Source organism: Rattus norvegicus, chromosome 8 (genome assembly GCF_021556685.1).
Source record: "Rattus norvegicus strain SHRSP/BbbUtx chromosome 8, alternate assembly SHRSP_T2T, whole genome shotgun sequence".
Lineage (NCBI taxonomy): Eukaryota > Metazoa > Chordata > Mammalia > Rodentia > Muridae > Rattus > Rattus norvegicus.
Genome location: NC_141541.1, coordinates 114,252,284 through 114,265,960, shown reverse-complemented (window position 1 = coordinate 114,265,960; position 13,677 = coordinate 114,252,284). Strand labels below are relative to the sequence as shown.

General features: G+C 44.0%; 1 protein-coding gene across 2 annotated transcripts in view; it reads left to right on the top strand.

Annotated features, from left to right (window-relative positions):
* Positions 1-13,677, top strand: part of Col6a5 (collagen type VI alpha 5 chain) — a 100,538-nt gene that overhangs the window by 68,259 nt on the left and 18,602 nt on the right. Inside the window, exons 30-35 of one of the 2 annotated variants that reach the window (XM_087564210.1) lie at positions 1,460-1,495; positions 1,611-1,647; positions 4,024-4,035; positions 4,640-5,127; positions 10,980-11,073; positions 11,789-12,445. In XM_087564210.1, coding sequence (XP_087420336.1) covers positions 1,460-1,495; positions 1,611-1,647; positions 4,024-4,035; positions 4,640-5,127; positions 10,980-11,073; positions 11,789-12,445 — 1,324 coding nt within the window. Of the gene's footprint in view, positions 1-1,459; positions 1,496-1,610; positions 1,652-4,023; positions 4,036-4,639; positions 5,128-10,979; positions 11,074-11,788; positions 12,446-13,677 lie in introns of both variants that reach the window. The other variant, XR_015628039.1, reaches the window with a different exon arrangement.

The following is a 13,677-nucleotide window of genomic DNA, read 5'->3' as shown; positions in this document are numbered from 1 at the left end:
TTCTGGTTCAATCAGAAGCCTACCACAGGCTATCCTAGCACTTAGCAGATTTTTAACTATTGTTGCATGGCTAGATGGATGGGCGATCGATGAATTGATGGAGGGATTGATGGATGGCTTGATGGATGGATTGATGGATGTGTGATAGATGAATTGATGGTGGATGGGTGATGGATGGATTGATGAATGAGTGGTCAGACAGGTAACTCAGTTGTCATTTAGGATAGACGTTGACTTTGCTGACGTTTCTGCTTAAGCACCTTGGAGGGGCAAGTGCCCAAGAGAATGCTTGAGTTTGAGTATGTAAAGCATCTTTTTCCTGAAACAAACACACTAGTAAACATATTAAAGCCACTGCTAATGAGAAGCCCAATCCTGGGAAGAAGAAGATGGAGCAAGGGGAAAGACTCCAGTGGAAGAGAACCAGAGACGATGTCTCTCCAGAAGTCATCTCTGCCTGACTTCACCCAGCTATTTATTTATTTTTATTTCTCAGATTCTAATATAATTACATCCTTCCTTTTCTTCTCTTTGTACCCTCACATATACTTCTCCTCAATCACTTTCAAATTTATGGCCTTTATGTTTCTTAATTGTTATTGTACATATATACTCCCTAATATATATTATTATATACATATATGTATATATTCCATATATACCATATATAATATATATACCATACATATGTTCTTAAATATAGCCTGTTCAGTCTGTATTATGTTACCTGTATGCATGTTTTTGGATCTGACCATTTAGCTCTGACAGCCAATTGATGTTTTGCCCCTGGGGAGGACCACCTATCCTACTCCCAGCTTCCCTTGGTTGCCTATAATTCTTTGTGGGTTGAGGCTCAGGGCCTTTCCCCTAGTCACTTTGGTGTTCTATTGGTTTCATCCTTGTTCGGTCATGTTAATGAGACTTTGTGGGTGACGTTTCTGACATTACAAGGAGACACAGTCTTACATCAAACTCTCTCCCGGCTGTTTATATTCCTTTGTTCCTCAGCCTCGTGTCCTTTATTAGCTTAGCATGTATGCCCTTCTTTTGTGTAAATCTCATTTGCTATGCAATTGCCTTTGGTTCTTTTATATATACCGAGGCTTACTGCCTTTTGCATTTTGATTTGTATGATAATCTACCTCTGTCTGTTCATCCATCTCCTTTGTTCTGCCCTGTGGAGAAAGTCTGCTGCTTACAATTAGAAAAAAAGGAAAAAATAATTTAAAAAGACTCCTTTAGAGAAATTTATTCTGAGGATTGCATCTTTGATACAAGCAAAACCGAATATACAACCTTGCCGTGAATGGGAACAGCATTGTAACTGACCCACCAGGCCCCACAGTACTTTAAGCACCTTCTGTTGTTTCTACTTCCAAGAAAGGAAGAGGAGTTTAAATTTTTATTACTAAAGACTGTAGTTCACAAATCAATAACTTGCTCTTTTTTCCCCCCTTAGGGTCCTAAAGGCACAGCAGGGCAACCTATATATTCCGTATGTATCTCTTTACTTATGAAAGCAATACTACTCTCAGTTCATTGTGAACTAAACTCATCCAACCAGAATGTCGCTATACTCATGTTTACCCTTTCTCCCTTAAACTTTCCAGCCCTGTGAACTGATCCAGTTCCTGAGGAACAATAGTCGTGAGTATCTGGGTGTTACAGCCAGGAACGTCAGTGGTCAGCGAGAATTTGGGGCTGGGTGTAGAGCGTGTCTGTGGAATTGGTAGACTGAAATCCTTGGCAAGGAGCCTCTGCCATAGACTTGGGACTGGAGGGGCATCTCACACCCAAGGGAAAAGGAAAGGCATAAAAACACGGGCTCATAATGTACCTTCCCCGTAGCCCAAGGCTGAAAACATCTACGTATTTGACTTCAGATCCACAGGAAGAGAAAATATGTACATGGGAGATAAGACCAGCTCAAAGGCACATGAGTTAGATTCATTATTAATATAAAAATTCTGAGCAAAATGACAGAGGGTGAAATACTCAATGGATGGACCGAGGGATATAGGTTTAGTTGGGTCATCCTTGACATCATAGAGATCATGATGTTCCCAAGGCCATGAAGCTGGAGATAGAAACTGAAAGGACGAACTCATGAATGTGAGAAAGAAGAAGGGTCAAGTTACACAGAATGGAACCCCAAATCTTCAAAGAAGGGGACTGACAGAAAGGTCTGAGGGGTTGGGAGATAGCTCAGTATGTGGAAGCACTTGAGTACTGGCTAGGCACTTTCTTGTGTACATAGTATGCACCCAGAAGGGGGCACTACAGTTGTATACATCTGTAGGTCCAGCACTGGGAATTTTAAGAAAAGAAGATCATAGAGCTAGCTGCTGGCCACTTGACTGTGCAAAAAAAATGATAAACTCCAGGTTCAACAGAGACTCCCATCCCTGGCTTTTGCATGCACACGGGTTAGTGTAGCTGCACAAATGCATGGTGGAAGGGATTGTATGAAAGACATTGAGACTTAGAGGAAAGGACAGCACAGGAGAGGAGGCCAACAGGAGTGGTAGTAGGGGAAATGAGTGATCAGTTTTTCTAGGCATTGCCAGCCTTCTCATAGAGACCAAATGTCTTCCCTGAGGAGACCCAGGGCGAGTGAAGGGTAGTCACATTGAGACTTGGAGGGGTTTGTTTTCCAGCATTGACTGAAATGAGTCAGCCAGTAGTTACATGGAGAAAGGGTCAGTGGGTTGCATAATCTGGTAGAGTGTTGAGTGGGTTGGCAGTGAGCTCCTGCTTGTAAAGATAAAAATTGTGTGGCAGGCCTTCCGGGCTTGGTAGAAGGTATCACCAAGGCTGGCTTGAAGTTGGACAGTGGTCTCACATCTGTGGATCCCCTGTCCTGCACCAGTTCTCCTTCACTCTGGGACTAGAAACAAGTTCTAAACTGGTAGTTGGGAACCTCCCCTGAGAATAAAATTAATGTAGGAGTGTAGGAAGCAGGCAGAAGGTGACTGATAACAGAACAGGAGGCTGCAAATAGTTAGTGTTTTGAGCAGAGGCATATAAAGAGAATTTTAGGGAAACAAACTCACTAAACAATATTAAGTGATTTCTCCCAAAGTCACCTAGCATGTCTCCTGGATCTGAAATCAAATACATAGATGTTTCCAGCCTTGGGCTACAGGGAAGGTTGTAGGTTACATGTCTGATGTCATCAGCTGTCTAATGGCTGGTAGCCTCTCATTGACCACAGGATTAAGACAAATACAAGGTGTTAGTGTGGCTGACGTAAGGGCTCCTATCCCGGGATGGAAGGTGGTTATCTCCAGTGCTAATGAACTTTTAAAAAAGTGATTGGAATGATTCATTTGCTTCCTAGGAATTGAGTCAACTGATCATGGAAACTGTCAGGCCTGTGGTTTATTAAACATTTTCTAGCATTTTCCTTGATGTGCCTAAGATTTATTGATGGAGGCCAGATGCTGCCCTGCTCACAGAAATCCTTGGGGAAACCGCTAGAAGTTAAACAAAAACAAAAACAAAAACAAAAACCGTTGTATTTTTTAAATCAGAGACAAAGTTCATTTGAAAATCTCTGCCCTCCATGCATGGTTCTACAAATAGAGAATACCAAGGCTTTCATCAGGAAAGAAAATCAGACCCCATATTTTAGCCTTGTGTCGTTGAATGAGCCTCTGAAGGCTCTAAGACGAGAGACAAAGCAAATTGGATTTCAGCTCTCTGGCCATTGAATCAGAGCCAGATCTATTCTGCTTCTACAAGTCACCAGCCTTTCAGCTTCAGCTACAATTCTGCTGAAGCTGGCTGGCTCTGGCTCTCAAGGGGAAATGGTCAGAGATGTTCCCAAATGAACACAGTTATGTGGACAGCTCCCGGTCTCCCTGTAACTTACAAATTAACTTCATTTAAGCGAGAACCCAAATCTTCATTTGGTTGGGATTCTATTGTTTTGATTATTTTTTGGGTCCATGTTTCAAAAATGTAATTCATTTTCTCTCTCTCTCTCTCTCTCTCTCTCTCTCTCTCTCTCTCTCTCTCTAGCTTGTTGGAAAGGTGAGTCTTCTGGCCATACTATTCTTGATGAAATAACTACTGTGTTTTGTTAAGACCAATTTGAAGAAAATCCTCCTTCCCCAGGAAAAAGGGACTTCGGTCTTTTATGCAGACATTGCTCTTGATGGTAGCTGTACCTGTCAGTGTCATGTTTTCTACCTGAGTGTCTGCAGTGATCACACAGTCCCTCACACTGTTGTCCTGTCTAGGGTCCATCACAGTTTCTTACTCATTATTTTACTGAGTAGCTCCTGTCTTTCTCGGGTTGGGGGCAGGAAGGGTTGAAGGTTCAGGGAGTCATTGTCATTGGCTTCTTGGGTGTGATCACTGTCCTGCCTCCCTCTGACCTACATCTCTACCTATCATTTTACATAGAAAAATGCATAAACCTCATGTATAAACCATATATGTATGATATATATGTATATACATATATGATTTATATATATATCATGCATACACACACACAGATGGGACACAGCCACTGAGGCCTGGGCTTTACCTTGTTTGAACCAACTTCACTGGTTTAAAGAGTATGGGAATAGCTGTGATCTAGTATGATCTAGTGTGATCCCTTTAATTTTTTTGCTTTTCATTTTTATAGAAAAGTGTCCCGTGTACCCAACAGAGCTGGTATTTGCCTTGGACCAGTCCTTTGGTACTTCAGAGAGGAGATTTAATGAGACAAGGGACACCATCGCGTCAATTATCGATGACCTCAACATCAGGGAAAACAACTGTCCCGTGGGAGCACGGGTTGTCGTGGTTTCCTATGACTCAGACATCAGCTACCTCATCCGTGGGTCTGACTACCATAGCAAGAAGCATCTCCTTCAGCTTCTTTCCCAGATAAAATACCAAGTCCCCCAGAAGATCAGGGACATTGGCAGTGCAATGAGGTTTGTGGCCCGCAATGTTTTCAAGCGGACATCTCTGGGAACCAACACCAGGAGAGTTGCTGTGTTTTTTAGCAATGGCCAGGCAGCCAGTAGAGCATCCATCCTCACGGCCACCATGGAGTTCAGTGCCCTGGATATCAGCCTTGCGGTCTTTGCTCATAATGAAAGAGTTTTCCTTGATGAGGCTTTTGGGGTAAGAATCTCCCTTCTTTATTTCTGAGATAGTCATGTTGGTAGGGCAACATGAGAGTTGTGTGGAGTTGGGGAGCAGAGTTGGTCTCTTGAGCCTCCTTATAGTCCTTAATGAGTCAGTACCAGCCAGTTTGTTTGACTCTGTTATATGCCAGGCCCTGGAGCTAGGGCTTTATGTATATGCTCATGTATTCACAAAACACTGATTTGAATGCACGCACTATTCCCACGATAAGACTCAGAGAGATGGAATGTTCTATTAACAGATTCACTTTTGCATAGTTACTAAGTGCCTATCTGAGATATAAACTCAGGTCCATCTGAAATAAAGGTATGTGAGTGGGCATTCTGCTGGCCCCGTGGGCACTCTGCTGGCCCCATGGGCACTCTGCTGGCCCAGTGGGCACTCTGCTGGCCCTGTGGGCACTCTGCTGGCCCTGTGGGCACTCTACTGGCCCCACAGGTGCTCTGCTGGCCCTGTGGGCACTCTGCTGGCCCCACTGGTGCTCTGCTGGCCCTCTGTTGTCTATTACTTCTACTTCCCATTGATTCATCAGTCAATGAGTCTTAACCTGTAGCAGAAAAAGCTCAGGGGAGCTATGAGTCCCTAAAATGGTACAGGATATCTACTATATATGAGTATTTTCCCTAAAGATGTTTTTTTCATTTTGGGGCCCACAGATGTTAAAGGAATCAGTGTCCCTCCATCTTGCCTTTTTATCCAAAACAAAACAACGTGTAAAAACTCAAATCCTCAAAACTTCAGACCCTTTTTATCTACTGTCCAGTGACTTTCAGTGTACTGATTACTTGTGAAACAGGTGTGTTTGTGTGTGTGTGTGTGTGTGTGTGTGTGTGTGTGTGTGTGTGTGTGAGCTTCCTCATATCTGACAAGAAGCAACTAAAGGGAGGAAGGGTTTATTTTGACTTACAGGCCAATAAAGATGCAGTATGTGTGGTGGGGAGGGTATGGTGGAGAAGCACAGGGCAGCTGCAGTAGGAAAGAAAGATGACAGAAAGTGATGTTTGTCCTGCAAGCATCAAAACTGGGTTCCAGTATCTCATTTCTTCCAGCAAGGAAAGAAACAAAACAGCACCCATCAGCTGGGGACCAAGTGTCCAAACACAGGAGCCAGTGGGGAATATCTCACATTCAAACCACTGCAGGTTCTAGAGCTGGATAAAGCCATCTCATTGCTTAGGAAGCTATGAAGATCTCTTCATATGCATGTATTTCTATAATAAAGGGTGGGGATCTGCTTACTCCTGATTCACACACACAAACACACATAGGCAAACAGACACACATGGGCACATACAAACACACATACAGGCAAACAGACAGACACAGATAAACACACCGACACAAACACATACAGAAACACACACAGGCATACATAGACACACACAGACATAGGCAGACACAGATATACACAAAGACCCACATATAGACACACACAGACAGACACAGAAACACAGACACACATACAGACACACAGACATACACACAGAGAGACATACAGACACACAGAGATACACATAGACACACACACAGATACACACAGACACACAGAGACAGATACATAGATATAATACAGACATACACACAGAGAGACATACACACAGACACACATAGATCACACACACACACACACACACACACACACACACACACACACACACACTTACTTTATGGAAGTAGGAGGCACAAAAGTTCCTGATAAGAAAAACCTTAGAAGTCAAGGTCTCCTGGTTCCTGGTTTCTCTTTTCAAGCTTCCCTGATTCCATAATTTTGCTCTCTCCAGAAAAAAAAAAAAAAAACAAACAACAAGAAACACTTCTGTTCTGAGAGCCACATCTAGTTCTAGGATAGGAGAAATCTGAAGGATGTCAAATTCTGTTTAGAGTCTCTGTGGGAACCACTTCCAAACCCCATGGAAGTCTCAGCACAGAAGTGCTCCCAGCTGCTCTCTACAGAGCACTAACCCGGGCAGCCATTTCTTATCAATCTTCTCTTACCACATAGCACCCTTCCTACTAACTCTAGCCATGTGTCATGCTGAAGCAATGCTTCAGGCAGTCATTGTGTGTATCCCCCTGCCTCCACGCTCTTCCCCACTCAGGAGACCTCCATCCTCTTCTCTAAGCCCTTTCTAAGTACTTATCAACTTTGCATTCTTATGCATGCTTAAAAAAATTTGCCACTGTGAGAGGCTGGAGAGATGGCCCGGCAGTTAGAGCGTGTAATGCTCTTGGAGAGGACCTGAGTTTAAGTTTAATCCACAGCACTCGTGTTAGGAAGCTCCCAACTGTTTCTCCAGTGTCATGGTTATCAGGTGCCTCTGGCTCCCGAAGGCCCATGCCCTCAAGTACCCACACCCCCACACTTAATTAACACAAAAATATTACTCCTCTTTACTGATATGAACATCCCACTGTTGTAACCAGTATTTCTGAGGGAAGATAAATATTTTTATGTGGTTTTGGCCACTTCTTACCCTTCTGAACCCCCTCCGACTCCTCACGCCATTTTGAAACAGCTTTTTTTTGACAAACCGATTTGAAAAATATTGTCTTGTCTTTTTTTATCTCTGTGATCTGCCTCAATTGGAAACCAAATTTGCAGCAAAAAAATGCATAAAAATGGTACAAAGTTTTGGACTGAGTCTCTAGAAAGCTGCTCTGCTCTGTGGAGTTCCCTCGCCCTCTGGTGAGCTGAACAGAGTGGACAGCTCTTAAGTACTCAGGCATGCCCTAAAGTGCTACAGCTGTACTCTTACTAGAGACTCTCTGTCCAGGATAGATCATTTACTCCCTCTGTCAAATCGTTATAATCAAGAGAGGAAGAAGGCATTTCCCTGACCCACTTCCTGCTTTAGTTACAACCCCATTTCTTAGCTTCCATAAGTGACTTCTCGGGGAAAATCGCTGTCCACAGAGTCTCTTCTTGCAGAGTCTCCCTCCCCCTTCCCCTCCCAATCCCTTGCCCTTCCCCCCTTCTCCGTCCCTCCCTCCCTCCCTCTCTTCCTCTGTCTCCTCCTCTCCACCTCCCCCTGATTCTCCTTCTTTCTTTCCTTTTGCCCCTCCCTTCTCTCTTTCTCCCCTTGATCGTTTTCTCTCTCATCTTGATATATTGTTTAGATTGAATTCATGGACTCAAGAAATTATCTCGCTTCATCATCCTGGGAGCTGAGAGCAGGCCCAGACAACAACTTGGCTCTTGCCTTCTCTCTAGAACAAATCCTAGTCACAGATTATTCCTACCACTGTCCCCAAAATGCTCTTCTTCAGTCAACAACATTCTCACTTACTGTGGTTCTCACACTCGGCCCGCACCACCATTAGCAATGTGAGACAGCTGTGGACCCTGTACGTTCTTGGCAACATTTTCCCCCACCGATTCAGTACATGTTACATGAACAACTGGTGTCCTGGACACCAGTGACAAACCAAAGTAATTGCTCCACCCAAGTGTGGCTTACCGAACCAGTGAGTCCATTGGTCTTACTTGCAGGTGCACAGGTGAGTGAGGGCCGAAGTGATTTGAATTAAGTCAATGTCTATCATAGGCTCAGTATTTGAATCCTTGGTTGCAGATGGTGGCACTGTTTGAGGAGCCTTCAGGAAGTGTAGCCTTGCTGGCAGAAGCATTGTCAGCGGGAGTAGCTTTGAGAGACTATAGCCTTATCCCACCTGTAGTCTTCTGTTTGCTGTGTGAGGGGTTGAGATGTAATTACGTAGCTTCTTGCTCCTGCTGCCATTCTTCCTGCTAGCAGCCATATCTCCTCACTTTTGAGGACTCTAATCCTTGGAAAGCATTGGCCAAAGAATCAGCTTCCTTCTCTAAGTTTCTTTTGGTCATAGTATTTTTATCACAGCAACAAGAGGTTAACTAATACAACGATCGCACACAGGCACACGAGCGAGGGTTTGCTTATGGGTGTGTAGGTAGAAGAATTACTTAGAAGAATATGGGTGACACCCTGAAACACTGCATCACTAAGCAGCCTCACCCAGGTGTGGATGAGTGCCCCTCCATGAATGCATAGATGAGGACCCTAATCGGTCATCGATTCTCTCCCTGCATATGCTAGCACCTCCCACAGCCATATGCAGCTGGGGTAGAATTACATACAACTAGAGTAGGTGATGAAGGCAGAAGTGTCTGGAATCTCTACCTCCTCCCCCCATGAAGAAGGTCAACAGATGTGGAAAGTCGCTCATGGGTAATCATGGTTGTTCCGATTGAGATCATAATGAGTAGTACACAGGAGGTCAGTGGGTCCACAATATCTCATTTTCCTGGGCATTCTCACACCTCATTGGCTGTTCCTTCTCATTTACCATCCTTCCTACCCAACTCTGTTGTGAAAGGAAATGATCATCTCTCAGCGTAGAGATAGTTTACTTATTCTCATGTTTATGGTGGCTCTACCCCACTAGGGCATAATGCGGAGACAATTTTATCTGTTCTGTCCATTTTCGTACCCTTAACAGCAAAACTGTACCTACAATATTGTTGGCATCCAGTACCTATTTGCAGGATTCTATCCGTATTTGTTGGATGTCTGAGTAAATGAACATAGAGCATGTGATTGAATCCCGTGAACCAATTCCATGGCTCACAGAGTGAGCACGTAGGCTTTCAATGTGCAGCCAGAAATGGTCAGCTGTAGAGTAAAACGCCCAAGGTGTCCAGCTTTTTTAAGAGTTGGAGGAATAACATTTAACTCTCATTCTAAGGCTGAAGTGATTGCACGTATGTTCAGACACTCAGCACTTCCCAGAAAGGCAGAGGGTGTGGCTTTCCTCATCCCTCTGTGATCTGAGGGAGGGAGAAAAAAACAACCCTAAACAAAACTGTGGGTTGAGGGATTGCCCGTCACCATCTGGAAATGATATGTTCCCTTTATTGTAGTAAAAGCATCTGCTTTGCATAGGACCATAAAAATAAATGACCCCAAATTAGGTATTGACTCAAAGAATTAACGAATGAGCGTTGCATGTTGCCCATTTTGATGAACATTAGAGCAAAACAGTAATCAAGAAGCAGATGGAATGAGAATGAGGGGTAGTCATAGGAGAAAGAGATAATGGAGGACAGAGGGGTCACAAGCAAGGATTTGAATAAGTTCAATGACTTCAGTCTATTGCTATTTGAAAGAAACTCCCTTGGTGTTTGGGATAGAAAAGGTCCTCAAGACATCAGGAAGATGGAGTACAGTGGGAGGGTTTGGGTATCACCACCTAAAGCAACTGGTGGAAACTCATGGATAAACAGTTTCTGAAGGGCCCAACTCGGGATACACACATCTCCAGCCCCCATCGTGACGCACACAGAAACAGGTTAAACTTAGCCCAGCTTTGCAGTCACGAAAAGGGCATTTTAAGACTCGGGTGGAGAGATGCTTTGGCAGTTAAGAACACTGTCTACTCTTTCAGCAGACCTGTGTTTGCTATCCAGCCAGTGTCCTCCACATGATGTCTCATAACCACTTGTGATTCCAATTCCAGAGGCTCTAACACTGTCTTCTGGCCCCAGGGACACTGGGCATGCATTCAGTGCACAGACAGACAAGCATATAGAGCATCCAAACACATTTTAAAAAGTCCTTATCATGAAATAGGGATGCTGGTGTGTGTGTGTGTGTGTGTGTGTGTGTGTGTGTGTGTGTGTGTGTGTGTGTGTGACATACATGGGGTTGGGGGAGGAAGTAAACCAAAGGATTACAATACAAAGTTGAAGTGACAGTGATCATTAGCATTTTCAAGCTTTTCCTTATTAGTACATAATTTCCTAATAAAAGGTTTAAATTTCACAAACAAACCTCTGTTTCTCTTTTTCAATGCAGTTTGATGACACTGGGACATTTCAGGTGATTCCAGTTCCTCCAGTTGGAGATTACGAGCCACTGGAAAAGCTTCGACGCTGCACACTTTGCTATGGTAAGATCACTGGAAACAGTTGACTGTGAAGGAGGCTCAGTGCTTTGCCAGTGAGGTATTGCATTGGCCTTTAGTGAGAGATTTCCGTTTACGGTGGTGGGTTCTATTTTCAGCTTTCCAGGTTTGGAAGGTGCAGTATATCAGGATTCCAGTCTTTAGAGTTTATAGAGTTTCTGTAGAATGTGAAAACTGGTTTTGAAAGTTGCCTGACTGGTGTAGCCTCTTCTGGGACTGTGCTGTAGTTTGTTCGGGAGTCTCTAAACTACTGAAAATACTTTGGGCATGATTGTGGATTTCTGAGACACACATCACCTACTCTGTTTTCGACATAGACCCCCCTGTCATTAATTGCTAGTTGCCACAACCGTCCTGGAACACTGGTCACTTCTTGTTAATTTAAATGTGAAATAGAAATATTGATAAGGGGCTGGAGAGGTGGCTCAGTGGTTAAGAGCACTGACTGCTCTTCCAGAAGTCCTGAGTTCAAATCCCAGCAACCACATGGTGACTCACAACCATCTGTAATGGGATCTGATGCCCTCTTCTGGTGTGTCTGAAGACAGCTACAGTGTACTTATAATAAATAAATAACTCTTAAAAAAGAAGACAACAAAAATTAAAAAAAATGAATATTGATAAGATCATTACTTCTTGGAAGCTCTCAGTATCTTGTGCTGCTACTGATCCCATGATGCATCTCTCTGTGTGTTTTCAGACAAGTGTTTTCCAAATACTTGTGCAGAAGAGCCTTTCTTTCCTGAGAATTCCTACATGGATGTTGCATTCCTCTTAGACAATTCTCGAAACATAGCCAGTGATGACTTCCAAGCTGTGAAGGGGCTGGTGAGCTCAGTGATTGATGGCTTCCACATCACTTCAAACCCTTCAACCTCTGAGTCTGGTGACAGGGTTGCTTTGCTGAGCTATTCTCCCTCAGAGAATTCCAGAAGGAAGGGCAGCGTGAAGACAGAGTTTGGGTTTACAACATTTGACAGCGAATCAATCATGAAGAACTACATCCACACTTCCCTCCAACAGCTCAACGGAGATGCCGCCATTGGTCTTGCCCTGGAGTGGGCCATGGAGGGTCTCTTCCTGGGAACCCCCAATCCAAGAAAGCACAAGGTCATCATTGTGATTTCAGCTGGAGAAAACCACGAGGAGAAGGAATTTGTGAAGACGGTGGCTTTGAGGGCCAAATGTCAAGGCTATATCATATTTGTGGTTTCTCTGGGCTCCACACGAAGAGATGAGATGGAGGAACTAGCTAGTTACCCACTCGATCACCATCTGATACAGCTTGGGAGAATGGACAAGCCAGAGCTGAGTTATGTTGTGAAATTTCTGAAGCCCTTTGTATACTCGGTCAGACGTAAGTCATTACTCGGTCATTTTCCTTTGTTTTGATAGAGTTGAAGTATTTGGTAGTCGTATTGATAACCTAAGATCAGTATCATGAGATCTCTAACTGATCCAAATATACAAATCAGGTAGTGACTTGGGGGAAAGTGGGTAAATACCCTGAGTGGATCCTACTCATGCCTTGGGTATTAGATGGTGAGACTTTGCTATGGTAGATTATCCCTGGCCCAAATCTGTGGAGTGAAAAAAAATCACAGAGTGACTAATGGTCTCCTGAGCTGCATTTTTTTTTCACCCAGAAGAAGTCCTAGCAGCTCTTGAAAAATATGGTTTGAGCATTTGAATGGATTCATTTCCCAATCTTGGCACAGAGTGGAGAGCTGTGGGAGGCTGTGGTGATGACCAATCACGTCTCACAGGGATCCTAAAAGCCTGGAGCAGCTCCTGATCAGAAGGGCTAGGGTGGAGGCTGAGGCCGCCGGTCACGGGTGCCTGAACGATGCTAGTGTTGTGTCTCGAAGACCATACTTTAAGCACCCTGGCTCCAGTCCAGCATGTAACGTGTCACCCTTGGGATATGGGCCAGCCCACAAAGTGACTGGTGAGACACTAGGTTCAAAGATTGAGAGAAAGCACTAGAAAGCTTTTTAAGAACTTAACAATGACTGCTGGAGGATAAAAGTGCAGGGTCAGTGGACTCTATCTCATTGGAAATGATAAAGAGTCAGCAGTGTCAGCCTGCCGAGATTTAGACATAGCACCTTGTCCTGTCCGGAAATGTCTGGAACACTTTCCTGATGCTCCTACTTGCAAGTGCTGTTAGATAAAGTGCGTTAGATAAAATCGCACGTAGATAAAGGCTAGGGATGCTACAGTCGTTCTACCATTCACAGGATGAAGGACATCCAGCCCCCAGAACAAAACCAACCTAAGCCTGAAATGCCAAGAAGTTTGTGGAGGAACCTTCATGTTATTCTGCCTAATACAGAATTAAATAGCCAACTTATAGAAGGGAAGGGTTTATTTTTGGTCACGGTTGTGGAGTTTACTGCCCAGAGTCGGCAGCCTGTGCTTTGTGTCTTTGGCATATCATGGCTGGAGTGTGAGAGAAAACAAGTTTGCTTCGATCAGAAGCCAGGAAACAAGGCAGACGAGGAGGAGGCGTCCCAAGGCTCTTCTAAGGGTGCACCCTAATGACCTAGGTACCTCACATTAAACCCTACCTCCTAAAGCATAGGATAT